We start from the raw sequence: 16,323 nt of genomic DNA on the forward strand, positions 1-16,323 counted from the left end.
AATTTGAAATGATGAGTAAGAGCTATGACGTGAAGCCATTTGCACTAATCATATCAACAGCTATATATGGAAGATGGGTTTATAGAGCTTGTCCATATGGAATTTAATGGAATTAATCCAGTCAAGTTTTATTTAGAGAAGATTTTAGCATCTATATAGGATGTATTTCGGAACAAGAGGAATGATGCTGTAATAAAATGTAAACATAGCAAATTAAAACCAGATAAAAATAGTTTACATGCAATATATCTAGATTCGGAATTAATGGAATTTAACTTTGAAGGAAAATATTACGATGCCAAATTTAAAATTTGTGGGTTTTTATATATTTTTAATGTTGTTCATTGGAAAGTGATGATGTTTTGGTGGCTAGAAATTAAAAAAAAAAGATCTTTGTATGAGCTTCTTGAGTATTTCATAGCTTTTGCATAAAGCATGGGACTCTTTTTTTTTTCAACATGAGCAGGTTGGAGTATGACCTTTAATGTCTCAATCAGCAGTAGTTCTTTTTTTTCTAGTATATGATTTAGGAGATACTGTTTTAGTAACAAAAGTATTTACTTATCTGACTCTAAATGAATAAGTCTCATTTTCTCAGGAGTTGTGTCATATAAGAATTAAATTTGTAGTTCAGCCACTATGGGAAGCAGTTGGAGATTTCTCAAAGAACTTGGAACTACCATAGGACCCAGGAATCCCATTACCACATATATACCCAAAGGAGAACAAATCATTCTACCAAAAGACACATGCACTCATATGTTCATCATGGCACTAGTCACAATAGCAAAGACATGGAATTAACCAACCTAGGTGCCTACCAATGGTGGATTGAATTTTAAAATGTGGTTCATATACACCATGGAATACTATGCAGCCATAAAAAAGAATGAGATCATGTCCTTAGCAGCAACACGGATGCAGCTGAAGGCCATTATCCTAATCAAATTAATGCAGGAACAGAAAACCAATACCACATGTTCTCACTTACAAGTGGGAGCTACACATTGGATACATGTGGACATACCGGTGGGAGCAGCAAACACAGCAGACTACTAGAGGGGGGAAGGGATGGGAGCAAGGGCTGAAAACGATTAGGTACTATGCTCACTATCTGGGTGACAGGATTATTTGTACCCCAAACCTCAGCATCAGACAATAGACCCATGTAACAAACCTGCACATGTACCCCTTAATCTGAAATAAAAGTTGAGGCTTGGTGTGGTGGCTTATACCTGTAATCCCAGCACTTTGGGAGGCTGAGGCGAGAGGATCACTTGAGCTCAGGGGTTTGAGACCAGCCTGCATGACAGAGTGAGACCCTCGTCTCTACAAACAATTTAAAAATCAGCTGAGCAGGGTGGTGTGCCCCAGCTGCTCAGGAAGCTGAGGTAGGAGGATCACTTGAGCACAGGAGGTGGAGGCTGCAGTGAGCCGAGATTGTGCCACTGCACTCCAGCCTGGGTGACAAAGTGAGACTCTGTCTCAAAAAAATAAAACTAATAAAAAATAAAAGTTGAAATTACACTACTACACTACTGCAGTGTATTACAGTACTACAATGAATTACACTGTCTACTTCATTAAAAAACACAAAAGCCAATTAATATCAGCTGATAAGAGAAAACGGTATTTAGTATGAACAAAAGATGGGCAAAATCACAGAACGAAGAACCGATCTTCCTAAAGGGATAAAAAAAATTAAATTTGATCCTGAAATATTAGAAAACCCTGGTATCATGGCTTTTATGATGGATGCATCACTGATACAGTATAGGTGTAAGAATTTGTGTTGTGGGGGAAGGAGAGGTAGGGAATTTTTGTGCTTGGGTGTAGAGTTTGATTTTGTAAGATAAAACACTTCTAGAGGTCTTTTGCAAAATTATGTGAATATACTTAACACTACTCAATTACACACTTAAAAATGGTTGTGTTATGTGTGTGTATTTATCACAATTTAAAAAAAAGATGGCTGAGCACAGTGGCTCACACCAGTAATCCCAGCACTTTGGGAGGCCAAAGTGGGCGGATCACCTGAAGTCAGGAGTTCAAGACTAGCCTGGCCAATATGACAAAATCCCATCTCTACTAAAAATATAAAAATTAGCCGGGTGTGGTGGCACATACCTGTACTTCCAGCCACTCGGAAGGCTGAGGCAGGAGTATCACTTGAACTCGGGAAGTGGAGGTTGCAGTGAGCCGAAATCGCAACAGTGTGTTGCAGTCTGGGTGACAGAGTAAGATTTGATCTCAAAACAGACAAACATGCAAACAAACAAAACCAAAGGAATGAGTGCAGCAGCTCCAGCAAGAGTGACCCAGCATCATCCCCTCCATCATTTGGAACATCTTTGTGCCCTCTTTAGTTAGTGCTAAGTGGGGACTAAGATGATTTCCAGGCTCTTTCAAAAGAATGGCAGTTTGTCTTACAGGCTGCCTATTCTTGTTCTTGACATAAAACCATCCCCATTTGATGGATAAGGTTCTTAGGTGGACAGTAAACTAATATGAACATTCTTTGGTAAGAAAGCCAAAGAACTGGAAAAACTAAAAGCAGAGAGCAGAGAGCTTTTCCTTACTGTGAAACCTGCCTAATACATTTGAGATAAAAACGATCATGAGTTACCTTTGGGCTAAATATTTAAACTAAATTTGAAAGATTTTTGGTTTACTCATGAAGCAGAATTATCTTTATTGTTGAGACAATGCATTCTAGTGAACAGACTTCTTTTTCTAGCAATACGATAAGCTATATACCACGAACAGCACTTCTACTGAAAATAATTAAAATGCTGGATACAAGGCAAAATATATACATACATTTTAATACATTACTGAGCTGGCAAGAAAGTAAGGAATCTTCAGAGGCCAAACATAGAATAAAAATTGGGATCCAGAGAAGGGAGCATTTTACAAAGTCAGCTTCTACCCTGAGGGTATTGTCCAAATCTGGTGAAATTGTGTATTCAGTTTTGCCATTTGGAGTAAGGAGACAAGAGACAAAGCCTAGAGGGCCTTCCCAAGGTGGAAGCACCTAACAAAGGACCATTGCCTACACAGCTGGGACCCTACACCCTCAGCTGAGGATAAATCACAAATATAAACCTTCATCACGAAAGGGCACAACGAGGAAAACTGCCAATTTCAACACTGGTGCTGAGTGAATGGGGGAAATTGTAATTACAACTTGACTTGTATGAAGGTCTGTGCTTGAATTCGTGCTGTGTGGTCTCACAAATTTCGGGCAAGGCACTTACTTGAATAGTCCTGGACTGGGTGTGCCCTTCTGTGGAAGAATGCACCTTCAGCCTATCCCTTAAAGAATTTCCACAGATAAAGTGCCAAGTAACATCAGATCACACGAAAAAATCTTAACATACGAAGAGACAAAGAATGAGGACTGCAAACCAAGAGATGTAATACCCAATAGAATCAGATCTCCAAACACTTGAAATATTGGAACTATCAGATATGTAATGTAAAACCAGTGTTTTAATATGTTTAAAGAAATAAAGGAATAGATTCAAAATATGAATATGCACAAGAGGCAATAAAATGAATATTTGAAGACGTATAAAATAGAACTTCTGAAAAATCTGATTGTAGTTCTAAAATTCAGTGGATGGATAGAAATAGTGGATTAAACACAGCTGAAAAGAACATTTGTGGAATGAGAAATAGCTCTGAAGAAATTATCTAGAATGCAGTACAGAAGGACAAAACTATACAAAATTAGGAGGACAGGTGTAAGAGATATGGAGGACAGGAAGAGGAGGCCTAATATACTTCTAATTGGATTTGCAAAGAGATGCTTGTCTTAGTCTGTTTTGTTCTGCTATAACAGAATACCTGAGACTGGGTACTATAGTTTGTAAGAAAAGAAATATATTTCTCATCATTCTTGAAGCTAGGAAGTCCAAGATCAAGGCACCAGTATGTGGTGAGGGCTTCTCACTGGCATCCTTACATAGTGGAGGGTGGAAGGGCAAGAGTATGTTGGTGCCCACCTTGAAGCCCTTTTATAAAGGCATCTAAGGTTGGGTGCGGTGGCTCAAGCCTGTGATCCCAGCACTTTGGGAGGCTGAGGCCTGGCGGATCACTTGAGGTTAGGAGTTTAAGACCAACCTGGCCAACATGGTAAAGCCCCGTCTCTACTAAAAATACAAAAATTAGCCAGGTGTGGCAGTGCATGCCTGTGGTCCTAACTATTTGCACGGGAGGCTGAGGCAGGAGAATCGCTTGAACCCAGGAAGCGAAGGTTGCAGTGAGCCGAGATCATGCCATTGCACTCCAGCCTCTGCACTCCAGCCTGGACACACACACACACACACACACACACACACACACACACACGAGCACCTAATCCCACTGAAAAGGGAGGAACCCTCCTGGCCTAATCACCTCTTAATACTCTCACAGTGGCAACGTCTAAATTTTGGAGGAACACCTTCAACCCACAGCAATATAAGAGAAAGAACAGGGCAGAAATAATATTTGAAAATATAATGGCTGAGAATCTGAAGCCAGATAAATAAAAACAAATGCCTATTTAGACATTGTCACAGTGAAACTGCAGACATCAAAACCAAAGAGAAGTGAGAAGAAAAGGCAGTGAGAAGAAAATTGGAGTTGACTTCAGAGGAGTGACAATTAGACTGACACCAACTTCTCAACAGTGACAGCAAAGGTTATAAAATAATGAAATAATCTTTTCAGTGTGCTGACATAAAATATTTGCTATCCCAGAACTCTATACTGTCTTTTCTTTTAGATGAAGTCTTGCTCTGTTACCCAGGCTGGAGTGCAGTGGTGTGATCTCAGCTCACTGCGACCCCTGCCTCCTGGGTTCAAGCAATTCTCCTGCCACAGCCTCCTGAGTAGCTGGGATTACAGGCGCCCACCACCATGCCTGGCTAATCTTTGTATTTTTAGTAGAGACAGGGTTTCACCATGTTGGGCAGGATGGTCTCGAACTCCTGACCTCAAGTGATCCACCCACCTTGGCTCCCAAAGTGCAGGGATTACAGGTGTGAGCCACTGCTCCTGGCCGGGATATCACGTTTTATACCAGCCAAAACTTAATGCCACTGATAACATACAGTGAACATAAACACAGAAAGAGTATGCCATCTCTTCTGCCCTGGCCTTACTAAAACTTGTCATTTATGAAAATCACCATATTGAGGAAGTTCCTGAATATCTGATAATAGTTGATTAAGTTGAAAGCAGCATGAAGATTAACAAGGTATGACCTGGAATGATATTTTAAAAGTCTCTATTTCTGAGTATATGGGAGCTGGTAAGGGCAAAATGTGGAATTATTGTATCGAGCATAGAGAACCTTGTATCACCTATAATAATGGTAGAAACATCATCTCTTGAGAAACAACAAATGATTTTGCTTAAAATGAGCAGGTTAAACCTTTTGAGATTTGCTTCAGATGGACATGTAGGCCATTTCTACATATGGACAGAAAGCGCCCCTTGCATATTAGATAATCCATATGGCGCTTGGTACAATGCTACTTCCGTGAAGAATAACTACAGTCTTTTATGTATAAAATCTTAGCAGAAGTGTTTAAAAGCTTTCTGAGCACCACACAAGAAGATGCACTGAGAGTTCTGGAGAAAAACCTACTAAAGAAGCTGAGTTTATTCACCAGGACTGTGTATTGCAAGAGGCCTTTGGCAGTCCGGGCACCACAGATTCAAATGGATAAAGGAAACAGCATCAGCAGAGCATTAGTTCACAGAGTAGACGTGAAGTTGACTCTAGGCAGGTCTAGCTGACTTTAGCCTATGGAAGAGAAGAGAGAAAGAAGAAAGGCTTTTGGTCACGTGTGCGCCACCACGCCCGGCTAATTTTTGTATTTTTAGTAGAGATGGGGTTTCACCATGCTGATCAGGCTGGTCTCAAACTCCTGACCTCAGGTGATTCACCAGCCTTGGTCTCCCAAAGTGCTGGGATTACAGGCATGAGCCACCACGCCCAGCCAGAACCTATATATTTTTTAAAAGCCTGTTGTAAATTTGAATTTGTATGCCTCTAAAGGTTAATTCGATTTGACAGCTTATTTTGAATTTTTGAATATTATAGACATAAAAGTCAGTGAGAAAACATTTAAAAAATAAAGACTGAGGATTAAAAGACACTTTTTAGACAAAAACTGAGATAATCTTCTGCAGATCTTGACTGAAAGATCTTGATTCTGCTAGAGGCTGAAGGAAAGTAATCCCAGATGAAAGGTCTGAGATTTTAGGAGTGAAAAGCAAAGAAAGTGGCAAAATGTGGGCAAATAGAAATGATTTTTGGCTCTATAAAGTGGTTACAAAAATATCTATGTGTGTTAAATAAAAAGTTTAGAGTTAAAATTTAGACAACAATCAGCCGACTGGATAAATTGAAGTCTTCTAAGATCTATTTAATAGCCAGCAGGAGGATAAATATATTGATTAATTTTATACATTGAAATGTTATATGTACACATTGTGATTTTTAGGGTAACTGCTAAAGAATAGAAACAGTATTTAACTCCCAACATTTTGAAGAAAAAAATGAAATGATTTTAAAATATTCAATCGAAAAGGTTAGGGGAAAAAAAATCTACAACAGATACTACAAATAGAGAACACACATTTTTAGACCTACCCCCATCTATATATAATATAACTACATTAAATGCAAAGGATCAAATATTTCAGTTAAAAGAGATTATTGGACTGGATAAAAATTCCAGTTACTGACTTTGAAAATAAAAAGGATACAAAGACTAAAAAAAAAAGGATGGAAAAATTATGCAATAGAAAAATAAAAGAAAATGTAACTATATCAACTTCAGGCAAAATAAAAATTATTACGTATTAAGTTATTATATCTTCCACTTAAAAGACAAAGATTGTCCTGTCTAGACAACAAATAGTAAAATCCACTAAGAGAAAAACCTAAAGTTTAAAAGTGAAAAGATTTAAAAAGACATACCATTCGATATTAATCTAAAGAAAGCTTGTGTCACTAAGTTAGCATCTGACAATAAATGGTCATAGGTTGGGTTCTCCTGAAGCAGACACTGAGATGGATTTTGGAGAGCAAGATGTAGATGAGGGAAAACGCCTGCAAAGAGAAGCAGCCTGAAGCAGGATTGAGTAGAGGGAGAGGCTGAACTGCAGTGCAGACCTGGCAAAGCCTTGACCAGCTTGGGTAGAACTAGGCAGGAGGAGGATGTGATTGGGAAGGGGGCCCTCCTGGAGATCCAAGGCACTGGCAGTATTCCATTTCTTCAGCTGGATGGGGGCGTTGGGTACACAGACATTTAATTTTTATTCTTTAGTTCCTAAACATTCTATAAATAGTGTCTGTATCTATTGAATATATCATTAAAACAGCATTTAAAATATGACATGTAACATAGGATTATAGACTTGAATTCCTGATCGGCCCTCTCCTTAACTTGGGCACAGAACTGAACCCATCGGAGCCTCAGTTTCCTCCTGTGTAAGGAATTGAATCTCTGCTAAACACCCTAGTGTCTTCTTCTTACCCTTTGAAGTCTAGACTCCTTATCATGGCTCACAGACCCCCGGGCCTGGCAGCTGCCTGCCTCTGAACATAGCCTGCACACCTTCTCATTGCCCATCCAGCTCTGGCCTCCCTGGCCTCTTCCTGGGATCTGCTGAGCTCCTGCCACCCACGGGCTTCTTGCTGGCTGCATGTTCCCTTTGCCTGGAAGGCTTCATGGCCCCTCAACTTGTGGTCCTTGGCCAGAGAGGCCTTCTGCTACCCACTCCGTCCAAAGAGTCATCACATCTTCCCTCGTCTCTAGTTTATCTTCCTGCCCATCTTTATTTTCTTCATGGCACCTGTTACTATTTCAACTCATGTTACTTATTTGTTTGCTTATTTCCCATCTGGCCGTGTCACAAGTACGGGAGGTGTCTTGCACCCCATCCCCAGACCTGGCAGGTAGGAGGCATGGATAGACGTTGTAAAGTGGCGAGAGGCACCAGTTCTTGTTCTCCACCATCCTCACCTGGCCAGTTTGTCCCAAGGAGGAGCTCTGCAGTGGTTTTTAGATATACCGATAATGCAAAGTAAAAACCAGTGAATAGGGACAAGCAGATAGAACCCAGGGATGGTAGAGACACATTGACCACGATGCCCTTCACTGCGCAGCTGAAAGTGAGCCATCGAGTGGACTTAGCGCCCCACAGTGGTCAGATCAAAGTGCTGCAACAGCAGAGGGGTTAAGAGCTGGACCTGAAGCCAGAGCACCTGAGTCTGACTCTGGTGCCTCCACCTCCTCACATGTGACCTTCATTTTCCTCATCTATTAAGAGCCCCTCAGTCTCCTTGGTAAAGTAGGGATGATCATGATCCCAAATCCACAGAGCTGTTGAGAGGCTTAAATGAGATAAGGCTTGCTAAGTCTTGGGACACAGTACATGCTTATTAAGTGTCAGCTGTAATTATTTAATTTGCGCATTACCTTAGGAGGAGTAAATTCTGTATTTCATTTTACAGATGAGAAAACTGAGACCAGTGGAAACTAAGTAATTTGCCCTAGTTCATGCTTCTGGCAGACAGTAGCCTTGCATCTTAAAATAGACTATTTGGAAATTCTTGTAATGTTGATCTCTGCCTATCCTATGTAAACATTTATTCTGTTAAAATGTTTTAATAAAGTTTTTTTTTTTTTAATTTCTAAGGGGAGATGAGAATGAAATGAATGGCTGCCGCACATTAAAAGAACTTGAAATCCAAGTAGGAGAAAAGGTAATAGAAATTTTAAAGAATTGATTTCCCCACACCCCACCTGTCATCAGCGGTAACTGTTAGCAGAGGTAGAGGACAGAAAATGAGCCACACCTCTTCCTCTGAGTTCTCATGTCAACATTGTCCGACTAAATAGATTTCCTGATGACAAGCCAGTGTGGAAGCTTGTGTTCTGACTACTTTGACTGTCTTGGATGGCATCTCTTTCGGTGAATGACATCAGCAGAAGTCCTGGAATATTAATTACTTCTGTATTAACTTTAGATCATCATTAGTAGTAGGGCTGCCTTTTCTGTCTTTGTCTAAGACAAAGCTGAGCAGGTTTTTCTTTAGAGACGACGGCTTTGCAGCAGTCAGTGCCAATCAAGAGCGGCATAGTAAAAATAACCAAACTCCAAGTGATGTACCTTTAAGTACTGAGTAATTTAGCCATAAAAGCTACTCTGTGTTCAGAGAAAGAGCATATAGCATCGCTCCTATTTGCTGATTGTGGTTAGATCTCGCCGCACACAGCTAAGGAGGGGAGGAGAGGATAATGTCATTCAAGGGTTGGAATCAGACTCCTTTTTAAAATGCATTTGGGCCTGTCAGTTACATGAGCAGTTTGAGAATCATGGTTTAATTTATTTGATTCAATATGTTGGTTTGAAATGTGACAAATTTTCTTTCTTTTTTGAACTCTTCTGAGACTCATATATTTCATACTCAAAAATAGCCAGAGATCCACAAAATGTTTGTCTCCATTTCCCCGGCTGATACCATTAACACCAGAAGATTCATCTTAGTAGGATAATTTCTTAGCATTATGTGTTTCTAAAGACCTCTTTTCACTATAGTTTGTATTAGTAGGAAGCCTGGTATAATTATCTGCCGCTTTTGCTGTGACCCATTTGTTATTCTGCAAGAAATTTGTCATGCACTTGCTATTATTTAGGGGTGCATGTTTTTTTGTCTCTTTAAACCGTGTTAATCATGATATGCTTCTGGAAAAGTCCACTGTGTGTGACAGTGATCACAGCAGCAGAAACATAGTTGAGGATCAATAATGCAACATGACTTTGAGTGCGGAGATGCAGACAAAGGTCAGGATCTGTAAATGGCCCAAAATAGGGCTGTGGTGAGCAAGTCTCAAGTGGAACTCCATCACCGTCCATCCTTTCAGTTAATGTTTTAAATTCCATCCTCTGCCCCATGGAAACCCATTGCTAAGAGTTTAAACCCAGGCAGTTTTCATGCAACTGTCTATGAGAACAAAGGTGGAGGGAAAAGGTAACGCTAAGTACCAGCGTAGTGGAGGGTTCTTTCCGCCGTGCATTCCAGCCAGCACAGACTGTAGCCCCAATTCTACCTACGACCCCAACCCTGGACATGCAGCGGAGATGGGAGGAGACTGACCCCGGGACACGGGCAGACCTGGGTTTCTATCTTGGGGCTCTGCCATTTACCAACCAGGTGGCCTTAGGCAAGTCCTCATCATTGGGTTTCTTCACCTGTCACTGGGGATAACAGCTCCTACCTTCACGTGCTGCTGTGGGGCTTAAAAACATCCAGAATAGGTTGGGCTGGGGCTCATGCCTGTAATCCCAGCACTTCAGGAGGCTGAGGCAGGCAGATCACAAGGTCAAGAGATCGAGACCATCCTGGCCGACATGGTGAAACCCCATCTCTACTAAAAATACAAAATGAGCTGAGTGTGGTGGCAGGCGCCTATAGCCCCAGCTACTTGGGAGGCTGAGGCAGGAGAATTGCTTGAACCTGGGAGGCAGAGGTTGTAGTGAGTCAAGATTGTGCCACTGCACTTTAGCCTGGTGACAGAGCGAGACTCCATCTCAAAAAAAAAAAATTCAGAATAAAGCACCTGGAACACTTAAAAAATACCAGCTATTACTATTGTGCTTATCCATAGAGCTTCCTTTGAAGTACAGGTAGGAACACAAATGAATCTCATTCCTTTCCAGCCCCTCCACCTCCAAATGAGAACAAATCAGTATACCCCTCAACCTTGTGCTATGTGCAGTAGCACGCTTCTAATGAAGACTCTGACCCTTCTAATGGTCACTCACTAATGTTGGAGACTGACAAGAAGACTTAGGAATTATCTAAGTAAGCCTCTCTTCATATACATGTCATTGCTGGGTGATGGTTACAGTTTGGGAATGAAAGAATGCTAATTATTTTAAGTCCATGTGGCTTACCTTGAGCCAAGAATGCATGCAAATGCCTCTGAATTTTTGGAGCCAGATGCATGTGTGGACTGGCCTTCCTACACCAACAAATAATTAGCAGGGGGAACCCCAAACCAGCTAAACCCCAGCACTCCTATTTCCTAATTGTTTTCTTCTGCAGTGAGTTTGGGCCGATGGCTGGTTTGTTAGCCTCTCTCTTCTTCACGAGCATTCAGACCCTCCAACTGATTCTCATTCATGCTCATGATCCAGTTGAACCCTTGGGCTCTCTGAGCCCCATTTTCTCCTTCAGTGAAAGGAGAAGGCCAGACTTGATGATCTCTGGGTCTCATCTCTCTGTCTTTGGTGACTGTGCCCCACGGTTTCATGGGAAGAGGCACTCTCTGTTTGGAGGAGAAGGCTCTGGAAGGCCAGGGTGGTTCTCAGCGTGTCCTCTTCAGGATCCACCTGGTCCCGGCTCTGGTTTAATCTGCACTCAGGTTCCACTCAACAGCCACGCTAAGTCCTGGTGCGTTTCTCACTTGCTGGCACTTTCCTGGCCCTTGCTTTCCATTTTGGCCACAATCGTGACTCTCTGCTTTCATGTGGCTCCTCTGTGCCTTTGAGCGTCTCCTAGACTGGCTCCTGAGTTCTCTGGCCTTCAGCTTCCTTGTCTCCATAGTCTCCTGGGAGCCAGAGGGCTTGATGGAGAATCAGGTACACCTGGGCTAAAACCCCGCCTCTGCTGCTGGGGGTGGTGGGATGCCTGGGATGGTTTCTCTTCTGTTCTGAGTTTCCTCATCTCTGAAGTGGAGACAACAAAACCCACCTTTCAGGGTACTGACAAGAATAAACGTAAGTGAAGCCCGGGCAAACAGTAGATATTCAGTAAGTGTCAGTCCCTTCCTCCGATGATGAGTGAAGCTGGCTGTCCTTGCTGAACTCCACTAAAACCCTTCCTGTGGCCGTGTTTGTCTGCCACAAGATGGCAACCCCTTGGCCACAGAGATATTTGGTTTTCTCCCCTATGAGAAACTGAAGACTCCAACTTAACTGCCTTAGAAAATAAGGAGCTTCTTATCTCACCGAAGAAGTAAGGAGGGAGTGGAGGCTGGGATAGACTAAACCGCCTACCTCTCTTTCTGGTCACCAGGAGGTTGCCACCACTCCAGGCAGATGTTTTGAGGTCAAATTTTTTTTTAATGGGCTACTTTTTTTTTCCCTAATATGATTCTAAAAACAAGAGAAAGCCCCTCCCTGTGTCCCACAGGCTGGAATTATGTCCTATACCTAAAGCAGTCATGGGCAAAGAAATTGTTTCCTGCCAGCAGCCAGGACCAACCTTGATCACCACCTGGTGTGGCCACTGGGTTCCCTCCTCTGGAGCACACGGCCACTCAAGGAGGACGGATGTCTGAACAAAATGGAAAATAGAGGGTTTTGTTAAAAAAAGAGAGGTGGGCGGCCGGGCACGGTGGCTCACACCTGTAATCCCAGCACTTTGGGAGGCTGAGGTGGGTGTGGATCACCTGAGATCAGGAGTTTGAGACCAGCCTGGTCAACATGGTGAAACCCTATCTCTACCAAAATTATAAAAATTAACTGGGCATGGTGGCACGTGCCTGTAATCCCAGCTACTTGGGAGGCTGAGGCAGGAAAATCACTTAACCTGGCAGACAGAAGTTGCAGTGAGCTGAGATTGTGCCACTATGCTCCAGCCTGGGCAACAGAGCGAGACTCCATCTCCAAAAAATAAGGAGAAGCAGGTGGAGGTGAGTAGATCTGGGAAGGCAACCAGTGTATATGCTTCAGCTGCCTATGGGAGGGACCCCTCTTGGCTGGTGGGACCTTCATCTTTTGGACATGAATGTAATTTTTGCCAACTCTAGTAATAATAGCTTGCACTGATTGAGCACTTACTAGGAGATTTTCTAAGTGCTTTATCGTATGAAATCATTTAATTCCCAGGTGAACCCCATGAGGCAGGTGCCGTTGTTGCCCCATATTGATATGGCGGAAGCTGAGAACAGGCTAAGCAGGCATAGGTCGATGCTTACTTTGCATTCGGCAAAGGCAGCAGCTTGTTATGCTTGCAGCTAGACCCAGTCCATCGCAGAGAGAAGCCTTTCTGTTCCCCATCGCCTCACACTCAGTGGAGCCTTGTGTTCCAACCACAGCATTGTCTTTCTGTCTACGGAGCATCTATTGCAGGTGGGCATTTGGGAGTTTTCTTCCCTTTCTCTCTGGTGTCCTGCCTTTCACATGCCCTCCACCTCATCAGCCATCCATGTACCCTGTCGCCTGTGGGGTCCCAGCTCCATCCTGGAGCGGTGGCAGTGTGTGAGACCTCAGACAGCTTCCTCACACTCTTCAGGCAAGGACTGCCAGGAGAGAAGGAACTTGAGCAGAGATGCAGTGTGTTGCCAGGCTAGCGAAGTGTCAGGTTTTTTACTCCATCTATCATGTGCCAACTGTTGACAAGAGGTGAAGATAGGAGTGGCTAAGGAAGGAAGAGAATCCCATCTTACCATGTAGGGTGGCGTGAGTGCTCATTGTGAGCCCTGTGGAGGGAACTACTGAGAGACAGGAAGCGATTCCGACCTGTATGTACAGTGTATGTTTAGAAGGTCATGACTCTGCCCTTCACAAGAAAATATATTCTTAAGTGAAGACTAGAATTAAAGAAAGTATATTCAGTTAAAGAAATAGAAAAAGAAAGCACCCATAGCCCCAGGCCATTTGGTCTGGTACCACATTACTATCCCAAGTCAGGGAGCTCTCAAAAGATAAAAAAAAAAAAAAAATGCTTGAAGGCTCAGGCGCCATGATGCCAGAACATCTGGTCTACCCAGTTGGCTGTGACGAGTGTGTCTGTTGGACACCGAGCGATCTGACACAGGTTTTGATGGGATTACCGTGGTGCCTTGGAGGTGTGTGGAGACTTAGTCATTTCCGAAGCAATTAGTAAATAATTATCATTGCTGAGCTGCTGGCTTGCTCTGTAATACCCTCATGAAGAAGAGACAACAGTGATGAGTAGATTCATTCTCTTAAAGGTGAATTTTCTTTAAAAAGACATTTAAAAATTTAATATTCAAAGGATAAGGAATCAGTTGTTAGAATCACCACCATTTCATAAACACACCTTAATGTTATAACAACATTAGCATGAATGGACTGGAATGCAGTCTGTTTGCCTCATAAAAAGGCTGTGTCAAGCTAAAAATGAGTCCATTTAGGAAAGCATGCAGGCTCTTGGTTAATTCCTAATATTCCTCTAATCCTACTTTCATCAGCTCTGCTTTGGCGCATTTGGTATTAACTGCCTATTGTAGCAGGTATCTGAACACATCTCCTCTTTCATCTGAAGAAAATATTAGCATATCGTAGAGCTGTTGGGACAGATTGTATCTGAGGCACTTTTTCCTCCCCGCAGAAAAGCCTATCAATCATAACTGAATATAGTGATTAATAATGTCACAGCTTTTATTCTTGTGTCTACGTGCAACTAAATGAAGAGTAGCACTTATATTTTGATCTAAAGAATCTCACACCACAAAATAATCAGTTGGCATTTTCTTAAAAAATTATATCGAAAATACTTCTACCCCAGGACCTATTTTTGGTTGCTCTATCATTAATTTACTAAAGCCTTCCTGAGGAAACTACAGCAAAGATTCTGTAATGTCAGAATTTGCAATTGTTTCAGACTAAGTTTTTTGGTTAGTCTTCCTGTGTATGACAAATTCATAGTACAGCCACAAGATTGTAGGGTCGGTGTTTAAAGCAGCGTGGTGTGGGGGCACGGTCTGGAGCACTGGCCTTAGCAAGCGCAAGCGTGCGTTTGAACACCAGCACATACTCTCTGAGTGATCCTGAGCCAACTAGTCTAGCCTCTTTGGAGACTTTCCCCATCTGTGAAATGGGGAAACAGTATTGCAGGGTTTTCCCAATGTTGTTGGGATTCTGTGTGAGAATAAATATAAAATGAACCCACCGTAGTGCTGGGCCCATAGAAGTTACTAAGCAAAATTAGGAGGAGTTTCCATTGAGAGGACATAAAGCATGTGAGTTCTTACATGGAAAGCCGAAGGATGGCATGAGGTCATCTAGGGCAGCAGTCCCCAGCCCCCAGGCTGCAGGCCTGTACTGGTGGGTGGGCTGTTGGGAACCAGACTTCACAGCAGGAGGTGAGCAGTGGGCAAATGAGCCTCACCGCCTGAGCTCCACCTCCAGTCAGACCAGCAGTGGCATTAGATTCTCAGAGGAGTGCAAACCCTATCATGAACTGGGCATGCAAAGATCTACATTTTATGCTCCTTATGAGAATCATCCAACTCATGTCTGATGATCTGAGGTGGAATAGTTTCACCCCAAATCCATACCCCCTCACCCCTGCTCTGTGGAAAAATTGCCTTCCACAAAACTGGTCCCCATTGCAGAGAAGGTCAGGGACCACTGCTCTAGGATTTAAAGGTACTAGGGGAAGGATAAGAGGGCTTTTTTACTGAGGGTGCCCACATTTAGATCTCCTTCTGAGGCCCCAGACTCACCAGTGTCCACAGACAAAAATGTGACTCGTAACCATCCTCCTGTCCTACCCCAAGAAGGCTTTCTCCCAGGTTGGTAAATGATTCTACCACTCGTCATTCATTCAAGCAGGAACCCAGGACCAGTCTTGATTCCTCTCCCTTACTGGTGCCCCTCCTCTACCCAGGCCATCAGGAAGTTCTGTCTACTGTATCCCGAGCTAGATCCCAAACCCAAACACTTCTGATCCATCCCCACAGCCACCATTAGAGCCTAAGCCACCATCGTCACTAGCCTGTGCTTTGTCAGTGACCCCTTAGCTGGGTTTTCCATTGCCTCTTTTGCCCCTTACAATCTGCATTCCACATGATAGCCAGAGTTATCCATTCAAAACTTAAGCCAGAGCCTGTCAGGCTTTTCTGATGGACATGCCCCCTAGCTTTTGCTTGTGCCTCAAGTAAACTTCAGTTAAACGCCTCGGCTTTCAGAGCTCTCCAGTGAGATGTTTTTTGACTTCCCTATCTAAATCTGTACATCTTCCTGAACACGCAGAACATTCTGAAATGTTGTTCGTTTGCTTGTTGATGACTGGGATGTGTGTTCTGTGGGAGCAGGTGCCTTTTCTGCCCCACTGCTGTAACTTTAGTGCCTTGAACAGTTCCTGGTGCCTGATATGCACTCAGTAAATCATTATTGTATTAATAAATAAGGCTTTGTAGAAAAGTCCATATTCCTTGGAATAGCCAGGAACAATTGGATGAGGAAGGTGACATTGGAGCTTGGGTTTGGACCGTAGATAGAGTTGCAGTGCACGCCGAGGATGGGGTAAGGGAAGACCTGTAGGGTGGCTTTCAGAAT

The 16,323-nt window shown here is 42.8% G+C and overlaps 1 protein-coding gene across 1 annotated transcript in view; it reads left to right on the forward strand.

Annotated features, from left to right (window-relative positions):
* EFCAB6 (EF-hand calcium binding domain 6) overlaps window positions 1–16,323 on the forward strand; it is a 253,299-nt gene that overhangs the window by 52,307 nt on the left and 184,669 nt on the right. The window contains exon 6 of the mRNA XM_017529516.2: window positions 8,704–8,770. Coding sequence (XP_017385005.2) covers window positions 8,704–8,770 — 67 coding nt within the window. The remainder of the gene's footprint in view (window positions 1–8,703; window positions 8,771–16,323) is intronic.

The sequence above is a fragment of the Cebus imitator genome, unplaced genomic scaffold (genome assembly GCF_001604975.1).
Source record: "Cebus imitator isolate Cc_AM_T3 unplaced genomic scaffold, Cebus_imitator-1.0 Scaffold59, whole genome shotgun sequence".
NCBI classification, from domain to species: domain Eukaryota; kingdom Metazoa; phylum Chordata; class Mammalia; order Primates; family Cebidae; genus Cebus; species Cebus imitator.